Consider the following 21,845-nt stretch of genomic DNA (forward strand, 5'->3'; position numbering starts at 1 on the left):
GACACAGAAAAAAAAATTACAAAAACAGAAAAAGGATGAGACAAAAAAAAAATCAATAAATGAATTTCTTTGTGAAATCATCCTGTTGAAACCAAAGTAAATTTGGGAATTCTATAATTATCTGATCAATTTTGATAATGCTGTCAGTTGTGATCATTCAAATCCTCACACCTAGACTGTTTGTCCAGCCAATGTCCATCAAAACCTCATGGCCTGATAGGTTAGGCCAGGGGTATTCAGCAGGAAGAAATTAGGCTATGCTGTTTTCAAGATTTATAATCTGCTGTCAGAAATCCCATACAAATTACAATTACTGCCAAGGTATGTTGTGCGGTGCCAAATGAAGATAATTACCTGCCAGTCTGCATAATTAGTGCCCCCATCCCCCAAATTCCCACTTTACAAATGCCTGTTTTTTTCAGGTAAGTAAGGAGAATTCTTTTCCTTGTCACTCTGTTAAATCATGCAAAATGTTTTGATTGGTACATGAGCTAGCAGGGGGAAAATATTAATATTGGAAGAACTTTATGTTCAGTTTTTATCCAATCTGAGAACAATTCAATAAAAGTAAAATCCTTTATGTATGGCTCATCTAACAGTTTTTTTCACCTTCTATTGCAGGTATTACGGGAATTTGTAAAACATTTGTAAACCATAACGTGTGCTATAAATGTAAGATACTGTTGTGCTAAGTCAAGTTTCTAAGTAACTAGATGAAACTCTTCCAACGAATCAGAAATGGTAGAATAATGAGACCTAAGCCTTGGAAGAGACGCACACAACTTTTGTTGCCTTCGTTCATGTCTACCTTCTTTCTAAATGTATCACTGTGTTTTTACAAGTTTTGAGTTTTTTTAAAAGAATATATTTTTAACCTAAGATTGCAATTTTAGGGTAAAGAGAAATATGTATTTGTCAAATCTAAATAGAACATTTAAAACATGAATACACACTGATTTCATTTTAGGTACCGTTCCACTGACTTACGTATTGATGTTCGATTCTCACCATTAGAAATGCAGAAAGCCAAATGAATGCACATGTCATTCCTTCACCTCATTACAACGTGAGGCAGACTTTCTCACCATACTTCACTCTTAATTCCTTCTTCGGAGAAGGAAGGCTGCCAGCCACTATCAATTTACAAAGTTATCTTTGATTTAAGAAAGAATATGTCATTCTATATAAAGTACATTGGATTTTCATCCAAGAGCAAGGAAAAAACGGTAGAGAAACTTTCATGGAAGGCTCTTCAGAATGCCTAATTTCCTGTATAGGTAGGTGTTTGCAGTGCTGTTGTGAGATGGGACAAAAATTCCATAGAATCTATTTATATATGTAGAAAGTATTTTTTTTTTCTCCCTTTTAAGTCTCTGGGTTCAATTTAAGGAGAGAATTCACCTCTTTGAATAATACCATTAAATAAATAGAGAAGATAGTCATTATAATTAGGGGCATAATCTGACAACAAAGAGTAAACAGAGTAGCCATATATATGTGCTGGTTGATGGAAAAAATATTCAAAGCGGAGAAAGCTTAACTAAAGGGAAAAATGAGTTCGGTAAAAATTCTATTTTTCGCTTCAAATTTTTTTCTCTACATCTCACATGATATAAGGCCTTTTTTTTTCATCTCTAATGTTTTTGTATTCACTACTGTATTTTAGGTTGAAAAGAAACATTTCCTTAACAGAGATACATTTTGACTTAGAATTAGTTTTACCTTAAACGTGAAATTTTTCTAAATAACACCTGAAAAAATCAATGCTTATATTAATGAAGAGAATTCTTCCACTGCCCAGAATCCACGGTCTACTCTGTTATAATGCAAAGTAAGGTGACCCTTAGGCACAGTGCCCTCTAAATCAACAATTACTGCAGCATTATCTTCTTTACTCCAATCTTAACTTATCCGAATTCAAACCATCTTAAATCACACTGGTACATGCATCCATTCACTTCTCCAATCAAAACGGAATTACCTGTCAACAGAGAAGTAAGCTTACAAGTGTGAAACCATTTGACCATGTTATATTTTAATTTGCAGAGACAAAAATGACAAGCAATTTATTTACATAAAACTGTACAAAAGCAAATTAAATTATGTAAAGTATTTCATAAATAGTTGGACGAGTGTTTCATACATTTCGCCATGTTTAGCATAGTTGCGTGCATAGTGACTCATAATAAACGATGATAAATTGTTTTCTGCTTCACTATCAACATCCAAGTAGCAGAACAATAGTCAATGATTAACATTACAAACAGATCGTACCAGGCTGAATGCAAGTGCTTTAAAATGTAGGAAAAGTTGTCTGAAAGTAAACCCTAGGGAGCTGAAAGTATGAGGTCTTCCTCCAGATGTTGGATCTACCTCTGCCTGGGTCACAACTGACCAGCTCTAGAATATTCTTGATCATATTCACTGCTTTTGTTTTATCCCCCCCCCCCCCCCCCCCGCTAAGGACACATTGTATATTTATCGCGGATACAATATCCCTAAAACTACTTCAGTCTTCAGATTTCTCAGGCCTGAATTTGGGATGGCTTGATTCTTGGAGGTTTCTTCGGGTCTGTGTGTTATATTATTTTCCTCTAAGAGAGCTTCCTAGGGTAGACTTTCAGCCAGACATCTTCAGTACCATCTTAGTTACTCTTCCCATAAAAATAATGCCTCTCTTGTTTTCTGAAACTCAGGCAGCAGGCCAGTCAGAAACCATATAGAAATGATATCTGGAGGGTCAGAATGAGCATTAGATTTTAGACTGAAGCTACAGACATACACATAAATTTTAATACACATAAATTTATATAGTTATTAATTTATAAATGTGTCCTAATGTATAATGCATGCAAAGTTCACTTGAGAATCTTGTGTACAGAAAACACGTATGGTTTATATACTGTACAACCAAAACGAAACAGCAGCTAAAAGAAAAATTAACAACAAAAAGGAAATAAAGAATAGAAATTCAAAATCAATATTTGACCTTGCAAAATGGACTGATTTCACCCCTGATAATCTCTTTCTGCGTTACTATTATAATAAATGCTTTAGCCTTCTAGTCAGAATTAAGCAGTCCATGTTAATGCCTTAGTTTTGTTTTATGAATGAACGATATTTAAGACTGGTCCATTATCTGAGTTTGTCAGAAGGCAAATTTTTAATATATTATTTATTATTTTCAGAAAATAAACATGGATAAATATACAGGATCAAAAAAGTTGGGAATAGCCCATTTTCCCTCATTGTCCAAACCCAACAACCGTTTTTTTACCATAACAACAGGTATAAAAGGCACAGTTGCTTGTTTTGCATTCACTCATTTATTTTTTTTGTTTCTTTTTATTGATTTTTTTCAAAAGCACTCTATATATGGAGTGGCACCAGATTTAGCCTATTCAAAATAAAAGTCATACAAACACAAAATATATTTCTGTGTCATGCCAGTTCATTATATAATAAACATGTTATGAGAGCTAATTCTACTAGAATTACTGAGAATACTTACAGTACACTGAATTTTATTCTTTCACACCCATTTTAGTTCTAAAGAGAGGCTCACGAGTTAAATGACAATGACATGGCTGTCTTGAATGTGGTGCAAACATCATTGGGGAATGTAGATCCAATTAATCCAAAGGTCCAGTATGACCCGTATTAGCTTTATAAACAATGGAAGGGTCTTAAGATAGAATGAAATGAGCTATCTAATGGCTTCAAGTGTCTCATGAAAGAAAGAAAATAAATGCATTAAAAAAAGTTTGTTGAACACCTGTGTTATGCAATTGAGTATTTGCTTTGTAACGTGCAAGAAAAAATATGTATACATTTCATAAGTATCTTTAGAAGTATTTTGTCTTAATAGGTACTTACAGATTATACAAGGCAGAACTGCTTTAATGCAGTTTCCTAACAGAGTACTAGAATTGCATCTTTCCATCATGTAAATAATAATTAAACATAAACATGTTCAATTATTGATATTTTTGTCCAATGTTTTTGTTTCAATTACATATCTTCTTTCATCCTATTATACATAAACTAACATCAAAATGAAAACTCCATTTAAGAAAGAGCAGAAGGAAATGACCCCAAAAGAGTAGCCCACCAAACAGAAAAGTCGTTTTCAAAGATAAACATTTTGATGACCTATAGTGAGTTCACAACCTCTGGTCCAGGCTGTTTCACCTTATAGTCTAAGAAATTCTGTAAAGATTAAAACTATCCAAAGCTACATTATTTCTACAGTTTGCTAGAGAGCCATCAGGCTATGTCTTAACCAGGTTGCAAACATTCATTGTTGGGAACATTTGCTCTTTTCACCTGTTATCCCCTATTCTGTCCCTGGATTGTCACTTCTGTCTGAATGTCCCAGCTCAATTTCCAATTATGTTAAATCATCCTCTACAGAACAAATGACCCCAAATCTGCATATTGTATTTTTTTACACTGAAAAAATTGCATATTTTCCACTTCGAGAGATGTACATACAAGGGGACATATCACTGCCCAGAACTCATTTCTTTCATGTTCCATCTAGATTCATTTTAAGACATATTGTATCATGTTCAAAATCACATTAGTGACAAATCAATTAGAGTGTCACCTTGTTTCAATGTTGTGAGACTTGAAATCGTGCTATATTGTACAGGATCAAAATTAATGCACTTGTGTTATATGAAAGAGTGCCTTAAACACACAAAAAATACAATTGGTAATTTGAAACGTAAATAGTAAGACCAGCACGCATTACCTGGATTCCAAAATGATAATAGTGATTTTAACTTAAAAGACTTTAGACCAACATATCCTTCTTTCCCTACCTACCCACAAAAATGATTTTTACAAGTGAAATTTCCCTGATAATAGGTTTTGAAGCTAAACTTGAAACTTAACTAATTGTCTACTATTATACCAAAAATACATCACTTTAGTTTTTCATTTTCTGAGCTTTCAAAGAAAACCCATTTTAAAAGAGAATGCATGTGTTCACGTATAGAGACAAGGTAAAAGAAGGTAGTGTTTGAGTATTTCTGTATGTGCATGGGTTCAGTTGCTTTCGTTGCTTAATGGATTTCCAGTCAAGACCAAATCTGCTTCATGATTTCCCTGATCTGCCGTGTGATCTTTGGCCTTTTAATGACACATTGTTCCAGCTAGTTGATAACAGCGGTGCTGTTCTGAAAAATATATATATAATTTTTACAAGTTGTAATTAGTGTAATTGATACATGTGGTCAAGATTGGGTGTATACTAAGAATATTTGACGAATGTATGGGATTGAAGTGGATACCCCTGACTTGAAAAGAACAACGTATGTCAATTTGGTACTACAATCTCCAACTGGGTACTGTCTAGCTGTCAGTCTTTGTTAGAATTTTAAAGCTGTGAGATTCTCAATATTCTTCTTGTAGAGTCCCCCTTAATAAGAACTGTACCTTTACAGGGACTTTATTATTTTGGAGGGATTGCCTTTCATGGTGATTAATTATATTCTCATGGTATGTCTAAAATACATTTATCTGATTTGTTTGTTTGTTTTTATTTTTTAATTAATTAATTTATTTATTTATTTTTGTCTGTGTGGGTTTTTTTGTTTTGTTTTGTTTTGTTTTTGACCAGCCGGATGGCATTCGAACTAAATCAAAGTGACTACTAAATCATGCTTCAGCTTAGGGATAATGAGAGTGTGTTGTGTTCTGCTCATCAGGCTTGTTACCATGAAAGAAACTTGCAACCATCTTCTTTTTTTTTTTTTTTCCTCCTTGGAGGGGGATGGGGAAGAGGGATAGCGGGTGTTGGGAATAATCAGTGAGGGGATTAGACATGCAAGTAACAAGGATGGTTTCTACATTGTACATTACAATCAGGCTAACAGTATCACTAAAGGCCTGATCTGGAGGCAGAAGTGGCAGGCAAAGCTTTGTCTCTTTGGTAGCCCCCTCTTTGTGATTAAACGGTTTTTCTTTGTAAGGTTTTTTTGCCCCTTATTCTCCTTCTCATACATGAAAAGAACTTTGCTGTTCTTCATAACCTACAGGTAAACTTCTCTTCTAGTGAGAGTATTGACAGGAGATGGCTTGTATTCCCCTGTTTTTGTAAGGGGAATATCCTCAGGGTTGGCTTCGTCATTTTTGCTGAAACTAGCTGCACTGAAGGTCTCATAGGACGAGGTCAACTTTTTGTTCAGAAGGTTTCTGTTGCGGTCACCCATGATGGCGGCCTCGCCATTGGCCAGCTTTTCCTGGCTTCCTCGTTCATCAACAGGCATGAAAGTGGAGAGTTTGGGCTGGCTCTTCTTCCTCTCTGGAGAAGTGCGGACGGGCATCCAGCAGGAGTCTGAGTGGCCATATTCATCACACTCACGGGTACACTTCCCAGTCAGGGCTACATCTGGAAGAGGTCTTGAATCTGAAATTCAAGGAGAAGGAGATGTTAAAGTTAGACATTCTGCAACAGACTTTCTTGATTTGCATAACATTGGAAGGGGGATATATATATATATATATATATATATATATACACATATATATATATATAATTTTCCTTTTTTCTACACCCCATAGTTCATCATTCCCATAGAACAGTTTTCAATTTCATATCCACTAAAGATAAGGTTTTGCAAAAACATCAAATATCATGGAAAGAGAGGAATGAACAAACTAATAAATTTAAGCATGTAGAAGACAGATACATACGCATTTGTTACAAGACAGAGACGTGTGTATATTCTCAAGTAGAAATAAAGCACATATGTATATTAGGCTAGGTATAAATTTTTCCACATGCATAAGAAAAGTTATTAAATCCAAATAGATAATTTTCTGTATTTATAAATTATCCCAGAAATCGTGTACTTTTGCCAATTGGATTCCTTTCTGCTTATACATTATTCATGGAATGCAAATATGCAAAACCTTATATTTAAAATACAGTCTAAAACATCAGGGTGACTCAGAAGTAGGACCTAAATTGACAAAAAGGACCTAAATTGGTAAAAAGTAAAAAAAAACAAAGTACAAGTAGGTTACGGGTGTGAATATACTAACAATATCATCACCTATCCCACCCCAGCCCACGCCAACCTCCCAACCACCATGTCAAATGACCTTATATGTGCTATAGGATAATCTCTTAAATGTTCACATAGAAACACATTTGCCAATGTGTTTGCTGAATAGAAATATTATGTGAAATGCAATGTGTTGGGGAAATGCAGTCAAGCTCCTCAGGTTTTGATGAAATAACATATAGTCCTAATTAATGTTGTTGGTACCTACTGGAATGGGAAATGTCTTCCCTTACTATAAAGCTAAGTCATATCTAGATAGTTCTTAGGGATCAGAATTAAAGATGGAAATTAAGAATTACCTGTATATGTAAGTAAATTGTTAATATGTGTCTGTCTTTGGAGAACCAGTATGTATTTTATTACTACTAATTTTTTTAAAGATCGTATTTATTTATTTGGCAGACAGAGATCACAAGTGGGCAGAGAGTTAAGCAGAGAGAGAGGGGGAAGCAGGCTCCCCGCCCAGCAGAGAGCCTGATGCGGGACTCGATCCCAGGACCCTGAGATCATGACCTGAGCCGAAGGCAGTGGTTTAACACACTGAGCCACCCAGGCGCCCCTACTATTAATTTTTTTAACAGACTTTGTTATTATTTGAAAAATAATGAGGTGGGGGGAAGCAGTCTTCCTCAACAGATTCTAAAATATAACTGTAGGGTTTCATTTAATATATTTTTAGTTTATTTTATTGCCAAACAAAAGAACATAATATGATTGTGCTCCAATTTATATAATATGACTTTTTTTTTTTTTAACAAGGCTTTGGGCTTAAAAGATGGACAGATTTTAACCTCTGCAAATACAGTCTCAACGATGGAATCAGTGAGATTTGCCTATACATGATCTTGGGTAGATTTGGTTTCAAATGAAAGAAGGGTTTATTTAATTGATCCCCCAAATATTTATACCTTCTGTTTCTGTCTCCACCCACCATCCTCATCCTCTCTACTTGAACATTACATTCTTATTTTGACTATCATTTGTATAGGCTATTTCAGAATAGCCTATAGCCTCAGATCTCTCAGATTAAGGCAGTCCAATGCACACCATTTTTTCCTGCCGTGAAGGATAACTGAAGTATTGACATTTGTCAGCCCATTGGTTTTTGAACCACTATGGCCTGAGATTGTTTTACACTGTGTGCTGAGAGTTCACTGAGGAAATGCCAGTGCTCTTCACAGGAAATCTAGACTAACTTTTCTCTTCCCCAAAGGTAAAATGCAAAGATAATTATTTATTGTCATTGTACATGCTGTGTTGCTATCTGACTTCTAAGTGAGAAGACCCTATTAATTTTATCATCAAAAGCGAAATCACTTTCTTATTCATATTTTTATGCCGAATTCCCTCTGTGTCTCTCAAACACACAGTTCTAGATGCATTTTAAAAATCAAACTATTGGCAAATTTTATGAATGGTTTTTGTAATCTAGTTAGTTTAAATGAGCAAAGTCGGAGTTCTTTCCGGAATATATTCTATCTTGGGATACTTTGTTGATCTAAAGCTGACTGAAATGCCTTGAATAGGAAAAACCCTTGTAAAAATGCAAAGTGCAAGGTCAGACCTATTTTCCTCTAAACATTCCTTTTTTTTCTTCATTGCTTTAACAAGTTCAGACTTTTCTTTTTCTTGTATGATAGTGCCTATCAAAGACACAAGAAAATAATCAGGACTAAAGCTACCAAAACAGGAAAGATCTCTTTGAATGTGGTTGTCCTTCCCTGCAGAAATGGCCCAGAATGTTCTCCAATCAGCTAAATTTATTTAAGTCTCACACAATGTGTCAGTTTACTTACACAGTGATTTACAGATTTTCTGCTTTTCAGGGATTAATTGTGTTTCCAGTTTCAAATGTGTAGCACTTTGTCATTCTTTTGTTTAAGATGCATTTAGAAACAGCTCAGAGAATTGTGTGATATGCAAGCAACTCCTCTTACCTATTGTTTTACTTCTGTACCTGAACTCTCTGTTGCTCATAAGGAACTATATTTATTTAGATTGACTCAATTTCTCATCAACTAGAAGTGAGAGGCTCTTCAATTTCTTCCCTCAGCACTTACGTCCTAGTCTGGATTATCTCCAGTTGAAATTGATTTCCTCTTATTGCTTTTAACAAAAGGCAACTTGTCTTCTTTGCCATCAGGCGCTTGTGGGCTTCCACATCGCCATCCAAGAAGCATGACTTTTAATAAGGATCTCCTGTCATTTCCAAAGTCAAACACTTGATTGGGGACCACAGTGGAAGTTGACAAGCCTAATTGGCTAAGACATGTTGCAGTGTTTGTCATCAGATTTAGAAAATAATCAAGAAAGGCTATAAGAGATTCATCAGGAGCAATCAGAACTTCCAATCCTGATGACTCAAGCGAATCCTCAAAAGAAATGCCAATGATTAACAAATGCAATTTGTATTATGTTGCAATTTATTAAAGGCAGACATGAGTGGAACAGTATTTTTATGTGTTCTATATTTTCTTATTTTAATTATGTAAGTATTTTTTGAACACAAAACTTACACTGGGTCTTAAAAAATCATCAAAGACACTTCTTTCTCCCTTTCAAAAAAAGACATAGTCTTAAAATGTCCTATTTTGTGGAATTATAGAGGCAGACCTTACACAACTAGTAATCTTTCAAAGTCTTTCAGTCTTCCACAGAGGATGTGGTTTTGATATGTAAGAACATTATTTCATGCTTTTGTTTAGTACTATTTCTTTTAAATTTGGACCTTAGTGAAGATGGAAAACAGTTCATTATGATTCTTGTGAGTTGGCATTAAGTAAATCAGTGGAAAGTAAAATATTCTATCATCAAAATATAATGATATTCTCTACCAGAATTTTCCACAATAAAATCAGTTCCTTTGAGCCCTCCTCCACACTCCCCCACCCTCCACTTAATCACCTCAAACCTGGTGAAGGCTGGATGCAGAATGGGAATTCATTAGATCCCATGGCCACGTTAACATTACTCGTGAGGTTCTAGTTTTGCTATTTAATTGCTAGACCCATTACATCCATTTGGAGAGTTACAGTTCTTTCTTAGACATCAAGTTAATTTCCTTCTGGAAGTACGGTTTTAAGCCATCATCATAGCAAACAATTTTAGATGAGTTTATAACACAGAAAATACTTTCCCACACACATTGCCTTAACTTAAATCCTCTCAGTCGAAAGGCAGGAGGATAGCAGCAGTAAGGAGTCCAGCCTGTGGGAGAGCAGAGGCCAAAGACTAAGTGTTTTGACTTTCATTTAGTGTTTCTCATAACACTACAATGTTGCTTCTTAAAATGTAACAGCTGAGTAGTTAGAGGTCAATTACTGCTACCCGCAGCCATAAGAAAAAGCTAGAATCTCCAAAGAAAGAGAAAAAAAAAAGTTTCTGAGAAGTTCAGGAAATAGATGCCGCTAAGTCACAAATTTTACTACTTAATGCCAATAATGGTGCAACCTCCCTATATTTCCTAACACAGAGGAAATGATAAAGAATTTAAGAATTCTAGCTCTTCTCTGAATAGAAGTACATTTGCCCTTACTGGTCTCAGTGGATGAGTTGGTCCTGGGAAGATGTGGGTACAGTGACCTCAACAAGAAGTGACAGACAGACAATATGTGGAATCATCAGAAATAACAAGGAAAGCACAGATTTATGCAGGCATTTCATGTTTCCAGAAGCTGTTCTATACATTCCAGAAACCATTACGGACAACTTAATCGGACAACTTGATTACAGAAGAGAACTGTATGGTTAAGACTCTTGAAGACAGCTCTGCACCGGTAAGGATCTTCAGATGCTGAGTTATGCATATGCCAGAATCCTGGGCACCCACTTTACTCCAGGCCCTTGGCTTGGGACTGAAGATACAAGGGTATTTTTATCTCCTAAGAGAAGGCATGAAAATGCTGCATTTAGTTTTAAAATATTTCCAGTGAATTTTTTTAAACTCAGTTATTTCATGCTATATGCATAATTTGCTTATTTAACATACAAATTACTTAATTTTCTGGTCATGTGATGAGTTGTTAGTCAATGTGTAGATGTTCACACCATTCCTACAATTTGTTCTTTAAATTCAAGCAATAGCATATTCTTAACATTACTTGAGAAAATTCTGCAATGAAAAAGTGTGTTATCCTCTCCTTTGGGGGAGAAAAAAAACACTTACAGCCACCTTTTGCTTTTCTTTCTTTTTAAAGTATTTAGTTTTCTTTTTATACTTCTTGACTTTCTGTTATATAAAGATTTCTTTTTCTGGAGGCACGTCTAAATTCTGGTGTAATTTGGTGGACAACGAAAAAGGTTTTATAAAAGGATGAATGAAAAAAAAAGAAAGACAATTGGTATTGGTTTTCCAACAATTATTTTAACATTACCTTTACTTTCTTAGGAAAAGAAATATGAAAATATCTGTTTTACTCAAGTGATTAAATAAAGTGCTCGACTCTAAAATAGGTGTCAGAAAATGATTTACTTTTGCCTTATATAATACAATTGAGAACAAATAAATAAGTCCTTTACTGGAAAATTATTATTGAAGTCACTAAAGATTAGGTGTGAGGGGATGAAATCCAAAAGGTGCATATGGAGTTAGACTTATTTTTTTTTTAATGTAAATAACCTAAAGATCCCTACCTTTTGTCTGTTCCTGGAATTTGGGAAAACTAGAAAGGTAAGCAGTAACAGATAATGGGCAGGGTAGGTATCACTGACGCAAACAAGCAGTTCGTAATTCTCTAAGTGTCTGATTACTCTCCAGAGGAAGGGGAGATTTATAGTTACGTAAGTGTCACCTAGAGCTACAACGAAGGGTTTTTAAGATTTCTAAACAGTGTTCTAATTTGTCTAAAATCACTTTACCCTACCAAGCTTAAAGAGGATATAAGAATAGCCTATGCAGCCATCCCTAACTTCAGTTTTCTAATGCTGCTCCTAAGCAAGTCCTGATGGGACAGTGAGTTTATGAAAAGAACAGATGTGGAGTCTCAATATTGCTGGGTGTGATTCTGGGTGCATCATGTATAAGTTCTGTGACTTTGGATATAATTTCTTCAACGTAATTTCTCTGAGCCCCAAGGTCCTCTTGAGGGAGATAATACGACCTACTTCCTTACATATTACAGGAATAAAAGAATTAATGTATATAATGCCTATTATGGATTGGTCTCTGGTGTGGTGTAGATACTCAGTAAATAGTAGGTCATAGCCCCTGAAGATATTTAAGGTGATATGTCTATGTCTATATCTCTATCTATATCTATCTCATCTCTGTAGTCTTCCATAAGTGAAATATATGTTATTGAGGGAAATAAGCTTAGGAGCTAGGTTCCTTGGATTCAAATCCTAATTTTATCACTTACTATGTAATTATGAAAAGGTTACTTGATTGATATAAATTACCTCATCTGTTTTAACAGGTATAAGAAGAAATTAACCTCTCAGGATTATTATGAAAATTAAGTTTATTAGTATAGGAAAAGCATTAGTAATAATTCCTGACACACAATAGCCCTCAATAAATATTAGCTACTTCAGGTGTACCATTCCTCACCCACAACTGTCCTGAAAAAAACTTTGAAAACTAGAGTGGTTTTTTCCCCATAAATTTATACCCTTGACATTCAATATAAGACTTTTCTTCATCTTACCCTTACATAGGATAAATATTGATGTTTTCCTGTAGAAATACTGTGTTTAATTAACGTCACTCTCAGACATTATTTTTAAAATAATGTATGATATTACCTTTTTTTTTTAAGATTTTATTTATTTACTTGACAGAGAGATCACAAGTAGGCTGAGAGGCAGGCAGAGTGAGAGACTGGGAAGCAGGCTTGATCCCAAAACCCTGAGATCATGACCTCAGCACAGGACCCTGGCAGGCTTTAACCCACTGACCCACCCAGGTGTCCTGATATTACCTCTTTAACATATGAAGGACTCTGAATTTTGAGATCTATTTGGCTAAAAGATTAGCTTATTTTGTAATTAATACCAATCATCAATCAAAGGGGCATGTATATTGAGGTACTTTTCCAGTAGTACTAACGACTTTAGAATCTGAAGTATAGGGGCGCCTGGGTGGCTCAGTGGGTTAAGCCGCTGCCTTCGGCTCGGGTCATGATCTCAGGGTCCTGGGATCAAGCCCCACATCGGGCTCTCTGCTCCGCAGGGAGCCTGCTTCCTCCTCTCTCTCTGCCTGCCTCTCTGCCTAGTCGTGATTTCTCTCTGTCAAATAAATAAAATTAAATTAAAAAAAAAAAAGAATCTGAAGTATACCAGAGCTACCATTTATGTAGGAAAATAAAAAGGTTCCTATATCCTGTATATTCTATGTCGGGTTCTTATTTATCAAGATTTTTCCAGGGAAGATGCATTTGGTATGAGTCATTACAGTTGCTCAAAACTAAAGAGGAAATGCTCTATAACGTACAGCTATCTTTACAACCTAAACAGATCAACCTCACAGTGAATCATTTTCATCTGAAAGAGATTTTCCCCTAAAATACTGGTTGTTGGCTAGCTACCTTGCTTTGCTTTCATGGGCCACAACATAAGAAGGAACTCCATTTTTCAGATATGCCAAAAATTAGAAATAAACTAATCTAAGACTAAGAGGTTAAAATCAAAGAAAGACAAGAAATAAAAAGGCAAATATCTAAAATTTAGCATACCCTCCATACACGGGAAATGATGGAACAAAAAAGCCATTCAGCAGATGAGCTCTGCAGATTTCATGATGTATGTATATGATTGCATCAAATTATGATATAAGACCAGAAATTCCTCTAATCTCCTTATATACCTCCCTTTGGAATGTGCTTATGTTAGGATGTAGATTCTATCTCTGTACCTCTTGACGATGAGCCAGTTTTGATGATTAGAATGTGGTAGAAGTAATACTGAACTATTTCCACACTAGGTTTCAAGAAGTCTAGCAACTTCCTTTGCGTTTGCTCTTGGAACCCTGCCATCTCTGCCCCTGAGAGAAAGCACGATCTAGCCTCTTTGAAGATGAAACACTACTTGAGAAAGAGACTCAGCAGTCTCAGCAGAGCCTACCCCCAGGAAAGCTTTTTCACTCTCCAGGCCAACGCAGCCTCATGAGTGAGTCAGGCAGAACTAGCAGGAAGACCACATAGCCAATCCACAGAAATGTGAGGAGTAATAAGTCTTTGCTGTTTGAAGCACCTACTTACATTTAATTTTTTGTTTGTTTTTCTTTGGTGGGGAGAAGATTCATCAATGCAGTGATGGATCTCTGAGATAATGATCTTAGATATATTATATTATCTACAATAAACAGCTTGAGATCTGGAAATAATATACACTACTTCTTTTATGTCTTCTTCTTGTGAGTAACAAACTGACTAATATTGCTGAAAGTACAACTCTTCCAAAGAACATTTTCAGAGATGGAAGCACATTTAATTACAACATCAAGCTGAGGGCTACTATAGAAAGATCTGGGAATTCTGGGTCTATAATTACAGGATTTCACTGCATTTTATACCTAGGAGTGTTCTAGTTTGAGCTGACATGCCAAGACAATATTAAAATGTTTAAGCATGTTTCAAAGCATCAGCAACTTTTCTCCACACCTTAGGCTAAACTCAGTTAAACAGCGATTGAATGTATCTCAAGAAGCATTTATTGCCCTGAGGCTTAGACCACTGTCATTCTGAACATGGCATTATCATCCACGGTGGAGACTGTGCACGCCGTGTCTCAAGCAGTCCTGCTGAATTAACTCAAACATGAATCTGTTGGTTGGCACGTGAAAACTGCACTACAGCAGAAAAGGGTATGGTGACTGCTTGGGAGTGATCCATTTATGTATATCAGAGATGTGGTTTCACTTTGATGTCCCTCATGAAAATTAGCAGCAGTGGAGGTTAAGGGAGTGTTCAGGGAGCAGAATGGAAACACAGGAAGGAAAAGGCTGGAAATGGGAAGATGTTCTGATACTGATCAAAAGAGTTCATAAAACCCAGGGAAAGATTGGGGGCATCTGTTTCACAAGATAGCAATTGATTATTCCACTAAAGCCCAGTTTTGGTTTTTTAACCATTCATGCTTATTTTCCATTGCAAAAATCCTATCTTTCATAATTTTTCTTCTAGTCTCTTGGATTTTTGTATATTAGAAATTATTTACTTTAAGTGTCATAGACTTTAGTAATCTGATGAAAACTAGAATCTCCTCCCATAAATGTAGGTATGTACCTCCCTAAATTGCTTAAAGTTTCGATGGGTTTCAAGATACCTGAGCTAAGGGGTGCCTGGGTGGCTCAGTGGGTTAAAGCCTCTGCCTTCGGCTCAGGTCTTGATTGGGATCGAGCCCCACCACGGGCTTTCTGCTCTGCAGGGAGCCTGCTTCCTCCTCTCTCTCTCTCTCTCTGCCTGCCTCTCTGCCTACTTGTGATCTCTGTCTGTCAAATAAATAAATAAAATCTTTAAAAAAAAAAAAAGATACCTGAGTTAAGGTTGCAGTATACTTCCAGCCTTCTGAGGGATTGGATAAAGAGGGTATATTTTAATACTTGATTTTTTTTCCCTTTGAGTTTCAATCAAAGTTTAAGAAATATTTAACAATGTGACATATTTCTTCCAAAAATAGAAATTATAGGCTGTAAATGAAAGATTTAAAAGAAATAAACAAAAACAAATTATGAAACAGATTTAGAAGTAAGGAAAATAATTAAGGTTTGATTGTCGATATTTTAAGTTGGTCAGGTAAATGTTCACATCTAAAAGCCCCTATAATTTATAAGGCTTTAAATAAATAGGAAATTAATGTTTGGGGATGGATTTAAATGATTGCTGATCACCAGTTGGAAAACATGTTCTTTCCTAAAATCTACAACCAATATTTGTTTCAAATCAGTGTCTGGGGTTGCCAACAACCAGATCATTCACTTACCAGAAGATGGCAAGTGAATTCTCTTTATTATGAAAATTCATACAAAAACAATAATGATCCAGGTGAGCTTTTCTTTTTTTTTTAAGTTAATGAAATGTGTGAGCCACTTTGTATTGGTTTTACTGTAAAATGTGATGTGGATAACACAATAAGAGTTGCAAACATCAACTTAGAATCACTTTCCAGCAATCGTCTCAGATCTTCGGTTTTCATAATTGACCATTAAGTTGTAGAATAGATATCCTACAGTAAATATTAATGTTGTCTTTAGGAATGCATGTTTATTCTGAAGATAGTACACAAAAGCCCTATTAACTATAAGAATATTATCTTTGAATTGTGTTCTTGAAGGCAGAGTTCATCCTATCTTTCCTTTACACATAACATAATTCTATACAAATAAAGAAGTTAAAAAAATTGAAAAAAATCAATTAATAGATATTATTTTCTCAAACTTTCTTTCCCCCAACATAAACCACAACAAAACACTTTTTTTTTAAGGAAGTGATAAGTTAAAAATAGTTCCTATAATAAGGAGCTGGTATTAAATGTCTAAATACTTAATGCAAGTATGTTAAATATTAAAACAAATTAATTTTGTATGTGGCAATGCGTTAAGAAGACCATACTACCATGGCTATAATGAGATAGAAGGTATTTTTAAGTATCTTTTTCTATGTGTTATTTTGTGTGAAGTCTAAAATAAACTATATTAAAGCTAAAATCATGTATGAAGTAGAACTGCAATGGAATGTTATTACTTTTTACAGAGAGCCAAATCATATCAATTTGATTTACCAAAGCAATATAATTAATTTTCTTAATGTGAAAACAAACAAACAAAAACACAGTAGCCATGCATTTTCTCCCTTAGTGTAGAAATCTTGAGAAACTCTGCAATTATTCTAATGATATGGCCATTTGCAAATATATTCTCAAACTCAGTGCTTGGACTACCTGTTGAAATATTTTACTAGTCATACAGAAAATCTAATCTAATTGGAAGTACTTGCATAATAACAGATTTGCTGTAATAGAATCCCATTAGTTATTGTGATTTGGGACAAAACAAAAAGTTTCTCCTTTGTGTTCCTTACAAAGGAAATTTTCACAAAAACTTTGTTTTGTAGTACTATTGAGAAATGAGATTTTGAAAGCTTTTAGTGGGAGCTGAAACACCATTTATAGGGAGAGTTTTAAAACAGCTGGAATGCTGGCTCCTTAGTGTGGTTAATAAGTTGATCAGTTGAAACTAAATTTGGCAATCACAATTAGGACCAAAAGAGTGTTGAAGAGCTTGGGAGAGCAGAGCAGGTAAATAAAAGGTAAGAGAAGAAGGCGATGTTCTTTGATGATTTGCAAACAGGACTCAAAGAGCAGCTAAAGTGGGGGAAATCAATGAAGTAACACTGGATCAGTTTGCTTCATTGATTTTTGCTGCTCATTGAAATGTTTTCCTTTATTTACTTCCTATTTCTTCGGAGAGTGGCAAAGTCTCACCGTTGAACCTCCCTTGGAGCCTGTGATTGGCAGACAGGTGAGCTCTGGAGAGCCTCTCCTGCCTACATTATACCTTCTTGTGCTGCATAGATTTGAAAGCACTTCTGATTCTCCATATGATGCAGCAAGAGCAGCCCTGCATAGCTTCTGGGGTGGGGAAGAGCAAAGGATCCCTCCAAGGACCCAACATCATAATCCCCAGAACCTATGAACATGTCAGTTTACAAGGGATGGTGGAATTAAGGTGTCAGATGGTGTTGAGGTTGTTAATATACTGACCTACAAATTGGGAGATTTTAGGAGTTTAGGCTACAAATCAAGGCTCTAGAAACTGGAAAAGGCAGCAGATTGTCTCCTCCAGCCTCTAGAAAGAAATGCAGCCCTGCAGAGACTGATTTAACCCAGGAAGGAGGCCCATGGTCAAACCTCTGACCTGCAGAATTATAAAAGGATACATTTTTGCTTTTCTAAGACAATTTGTAGTACTTTGTTACAGTTTCAAGAAGAACTTAATACACACTCTCACCTATTTTCTGGTTAGAGTAGGGACAGCGCAGAATTGATATATTTGACCCTTACCAGCCAGATTTCATCCATGAGAGGAAATAGAATGGAAGATTCTTGATTTGCTAACCTTTCATTGAGTTGTATATACTTAAATTTTGAGCATCTGCCCAAGAATTTTCATTTTGCACTTTTGAAAATTTCACTACATCCTAGTATATGATTGTCTCAGTGATTTGTTTATGGCCAATCAACAACGTCCCATTTCTTTTTTGTCCTGGAAGGTACTAACATTTCACTTTTTCTGAATGATAAATTTCTCCTGTTCCATCCCTCAGTGAGAGCTGTTTCTGGGATCATTACCAGAGAGATAACTTTAAACCATTCTCTATGTGGGTGGTATGATTCTCAAAAACAGAGAGAGAGAGAGAGAGAGAGAGAGAGAGAGAGAGAAATAAAACACACATTTGTCATAGTATCTAAGAAGGAGAGGAAGGTACTAGGGTATGACCCTAAAGAGGGCTTTGTCAGGCTTCATCACACTGCTATGAATGTGGGGTTTTTGTGACTTCCTGATATTTATCACTTGAGTACATTTTTTTTTCAAAGATTTTATTTATTTATTTGACAGAGGGAGACAGATCACAAGTAGGTAGAGAGGCAGGCAGAGAGAGAGGGGGAAGCAGGCTCCCTGCTGAGCAGAGAGCCTGATGTGGAACTTGATCCTAAGACCCTGAGATCATGACCTGAGCTGAAGGCAGAGGCTTAACCCACTGAGCCACCCAGGCGCCCCTGGTACATTTTTGTGTTTGTTTTTGTTTAGCCTCTTTCACTTCCGGTGGTTAGAAGGAAAGTGTCTAATAAAAAACACTTTACCATTATTTTAAAAACGGAAAGTAGAGTAAGAAGTCTCCCACTAGTTGAAAACCTTCTTCTTTGAATTTCAGTATAAATTTCAAATTCCATGTTTTTGTACAGAAGGCCCTTCAGGATCTGGATCCTGTCTACCTCTTATCCTTAATCTCTTTCTTACTTGCTCCTGTTTGCCACTTCACCAGACCTAATGCAGTTGTCCTTTTCCAGAAAGCCCCTGTGTTCACAATATTAATGTGTTGCTTCTTCTATTATTCCTCGCCTTGTCACCCAGCTATCCCCCACCAAACCATTCACGATCCAGTTCCAAGATGTCTCCTTTGAGATTTCTTCTTAGCAGCCTAATTGTGATTTCTCTTGATTTCTTCTCCGTGTAATTAGTCAAGCAGAAAAGGTGAAGTGATTTTTGTTTATTTGGTATTTGCAGATCTGAACAAACTTCTCCACTATTCACTCTCCTTATCCCCTTTCAGGGCCTGTTTCTCCAGTTTTGATATGTTTTCTAACAGAATATTGTAGTTGATTCAAATAAACGATGGATATATTTTAAAGAACAAAATGTCTTCACACTGGGCCTGGGGCAGGGTTGGTGGGTTCAGCAGAGGCAGGAGGAGGTATGAAGAGTAAGTCTAATAGGAAAACCCCATACTTAGTGGTCACAACTAAGATTAGATTTAGATTCTTTGCTTATGGATGGTGGCTATTTTAGAGTTCTTTAGTGTTTAGATTCTTTGCTTATGGATGGTGGCTATTTTAGAGTTCTTTAGTGTTGTCAGGACTTCTGGCTGGCAGTTATACAAATTTTTCAATAATAAACTTGGGAAATAAAATTTATTTTTGGCTTATACATAGCTTCTATCATAAATGAATATCTTCAAAACAAGTAGTCATGAAAATGGTATTCTATATGATGGCAAAGGCGAAAAGCAGAAGGTTCTCTTCTCTCATTCTTTGTGATGTGGGTGTATTTTAATAAGAACTATTATAGGCATGTGCCAACATATTTCAGTTCAGCAAATTTTATTTGCCTTTTGGTGGCAACCTGATGGGTACATTTTAAGAAGGTAGGATCATAAGTAATTAAGATAAGTACTTTTCTAACTTAAGACCATGATTCACTAGTTGGTGCTTAAATCCATTTAGGAAGTTATAATCAGTATACTCCATAGACACATTATTTTGTGAAGATTTTTGTTGTAGTTTTTTATGTCAGTATAAATATTTATATGTGTATACTTGGTCCCTGTATAAAATGGAATTTTTATTTTGGGTCACACTGAAAACACTGCAAGTCTATAATTTAAATCATATCACAAGGAAGTCTGTGTATTCTTGCCTATTTCTGAGTAAGCTATATATCGTAACATATCTAATAAAAAGTGTAATTTTAATATGTCCACAATGTCATGTGAATTTTAAATTGTGCTTTTAACTCTCATTTCAAATGATACTTCAGAGATAAAAAGTTTTATCCTTATTAAAAAGGAATTCGGGTAATTCAGAAAATAGAAGCTAGTCACATCCTCAATAACCACTTCAAGAAGTCTACTGTAAATACAGTTTCTTACCTTGAGACATTCTGAATTTATACTTAATTCCCTAGATTCCAATTTTCTAGAATTATGTGTAATTGTGATGAGCTTTTTCGTAATTCTCTTAAATCCTCTGATAGACTTTGATTTATTTCAATCAGCAAAATGGCAACGGACCCTTTCGAAAACTTAATGTGACTTCTTAAAGTCATATAGACATTAAAATGTAGGACACATTTAAGCTGTCTAATTGTACTGCTGGTCTAATGCCTAAGTATTAATCTGTCACAATGTCAAATTACATATATTTAGGCTTTTTTTTTTTTTAAGTAAAATGTGTCTGCACTTAACAAACTCATAGTGTAAAAAATTCACGAGTGCAATTAGAATGTCATGTCTTCTGCAGATGACTTAAGAAAAGCATGAATCAGAGCTTAACAGTCCAACATAATTTCATAGTTAGTCGTGGTGAAATTATGGTACTGCAACAACACAAAGGCACTACAGTGAGATTAGCAGACAGTGACGATCAGCTATTTATCCCTACCATCTGCTGTGCATGCTCGTTATTTAAGTCTTTTTTTTTTTTTTTTCCTCCCAATGTTTTCAGTTTTGCCTTTGCCAGCAGTGGGCATCACATAGGAAAACAGGTTTCATGGTGCAAACAGACTTCTCATGTGTTCAATGAATTAGCTTCACGGGCTCTTCAGAGGCTTCTCAAGCAGAGAAGACTGGCTGGAGGGAATTAATTTTAGAAAGCTTTTGTGTACTGGCCAGTGTCTTGTACACCTCAAAGGAATCTTTCTTTATAAGAAACAAAAAAAAGATAAAACTACAAGTCTCGGAAGAATGGAAATCAACACGAAAACATATGCTTTGGGAGTTTCTTTTAAATGACATACTTAAAATGTATGTGAACGGTATTAACCATTTGATTATATTCCATAAATACTTGAGGGAATCATTTGATTGGAATCTTGCTAATTTGCAAGGCTTCTCTGTTCTGCAAATAAGCCAAGGACTAGTGGAACTAGGACTTGTTACGGCAGGACGGAAGAACTCAGTGAAAATTCCAGTACGGAGAGCAAAGAAGAGATGGAGTTTACAGAACAAAGCTGGCATGAAGGAGTGCCTGGGTGGCTCAGTTGGTTAATTGCCTGCCTTCAGCTCAGGTCATGATCCCAGGATCCTGGAGTCCTGCATCTGGCTCCCTGCTGGGTGGGAAACCTGTTTCTCCCTCTATCCTTCCCTGCTGCTTGTGCTCTTTCTCTCTCTTGAAAATAAAGAAATTAAACCTTAAAAAAAAAAAAAAGAAAGAAAGCTGGCATGCAAGTTGGATCCATGAAGGTCATATGAAGGTCATAGTTCCCATGAGTGGGGTAACATAACTTGCAGAAGTATATCCATTCATCCAAAAAATTTTGATACGCCGTGCACTATT

The 21,845-nt window shown here is 35.6% G+C and overlaps 1 protein-coding gene across 7 annotated transcripts in view; it reads right to left on the reverse strand.

The window, feature by feature from the left end:
• Window positions 1-2,451: 2,451 nt before the first annotated feature.
• The window catches only part of PCDH7 (protocadherin 7), a 434,220-nt gene continuing 414,826 nt past the window's right edge, over window positions 2,452-21,845 (reverse strand). For 4 of the 7 annotated variants that reach the window (XM_045996329.1, XM_045996319.1, XM_045996309.1 and 1 more), the window contains one exon: window positions 2,452-6,415. In XM_045996329.1, the coding sequence (XP_045852285.1) occupies window positions 6,039-6,415 (377 nt within the window). In that variant the 3' untranslated portion in view covers window positions 2,452-6,038. The remainder of the gene's footprint in view (window positions 6,416-21,845) is intronic. The other 3 variants (XM_045996347.1, XM_045996338.1, XM_045996377.1) reach the window with 2 other exon arrangements.

This window comes from Meles meles, chromosome 2 (assembly GCF_922984935.1).
Source record: "Meles meles chromosome 2, mMelMel3.1 paternal haplotype, whole genome shotgun sequence".
NCBI lineage: Eukaryota > Metazoa > Chordata > Mammalia > Carnivora > Mustelidae > Meles > Meles meles.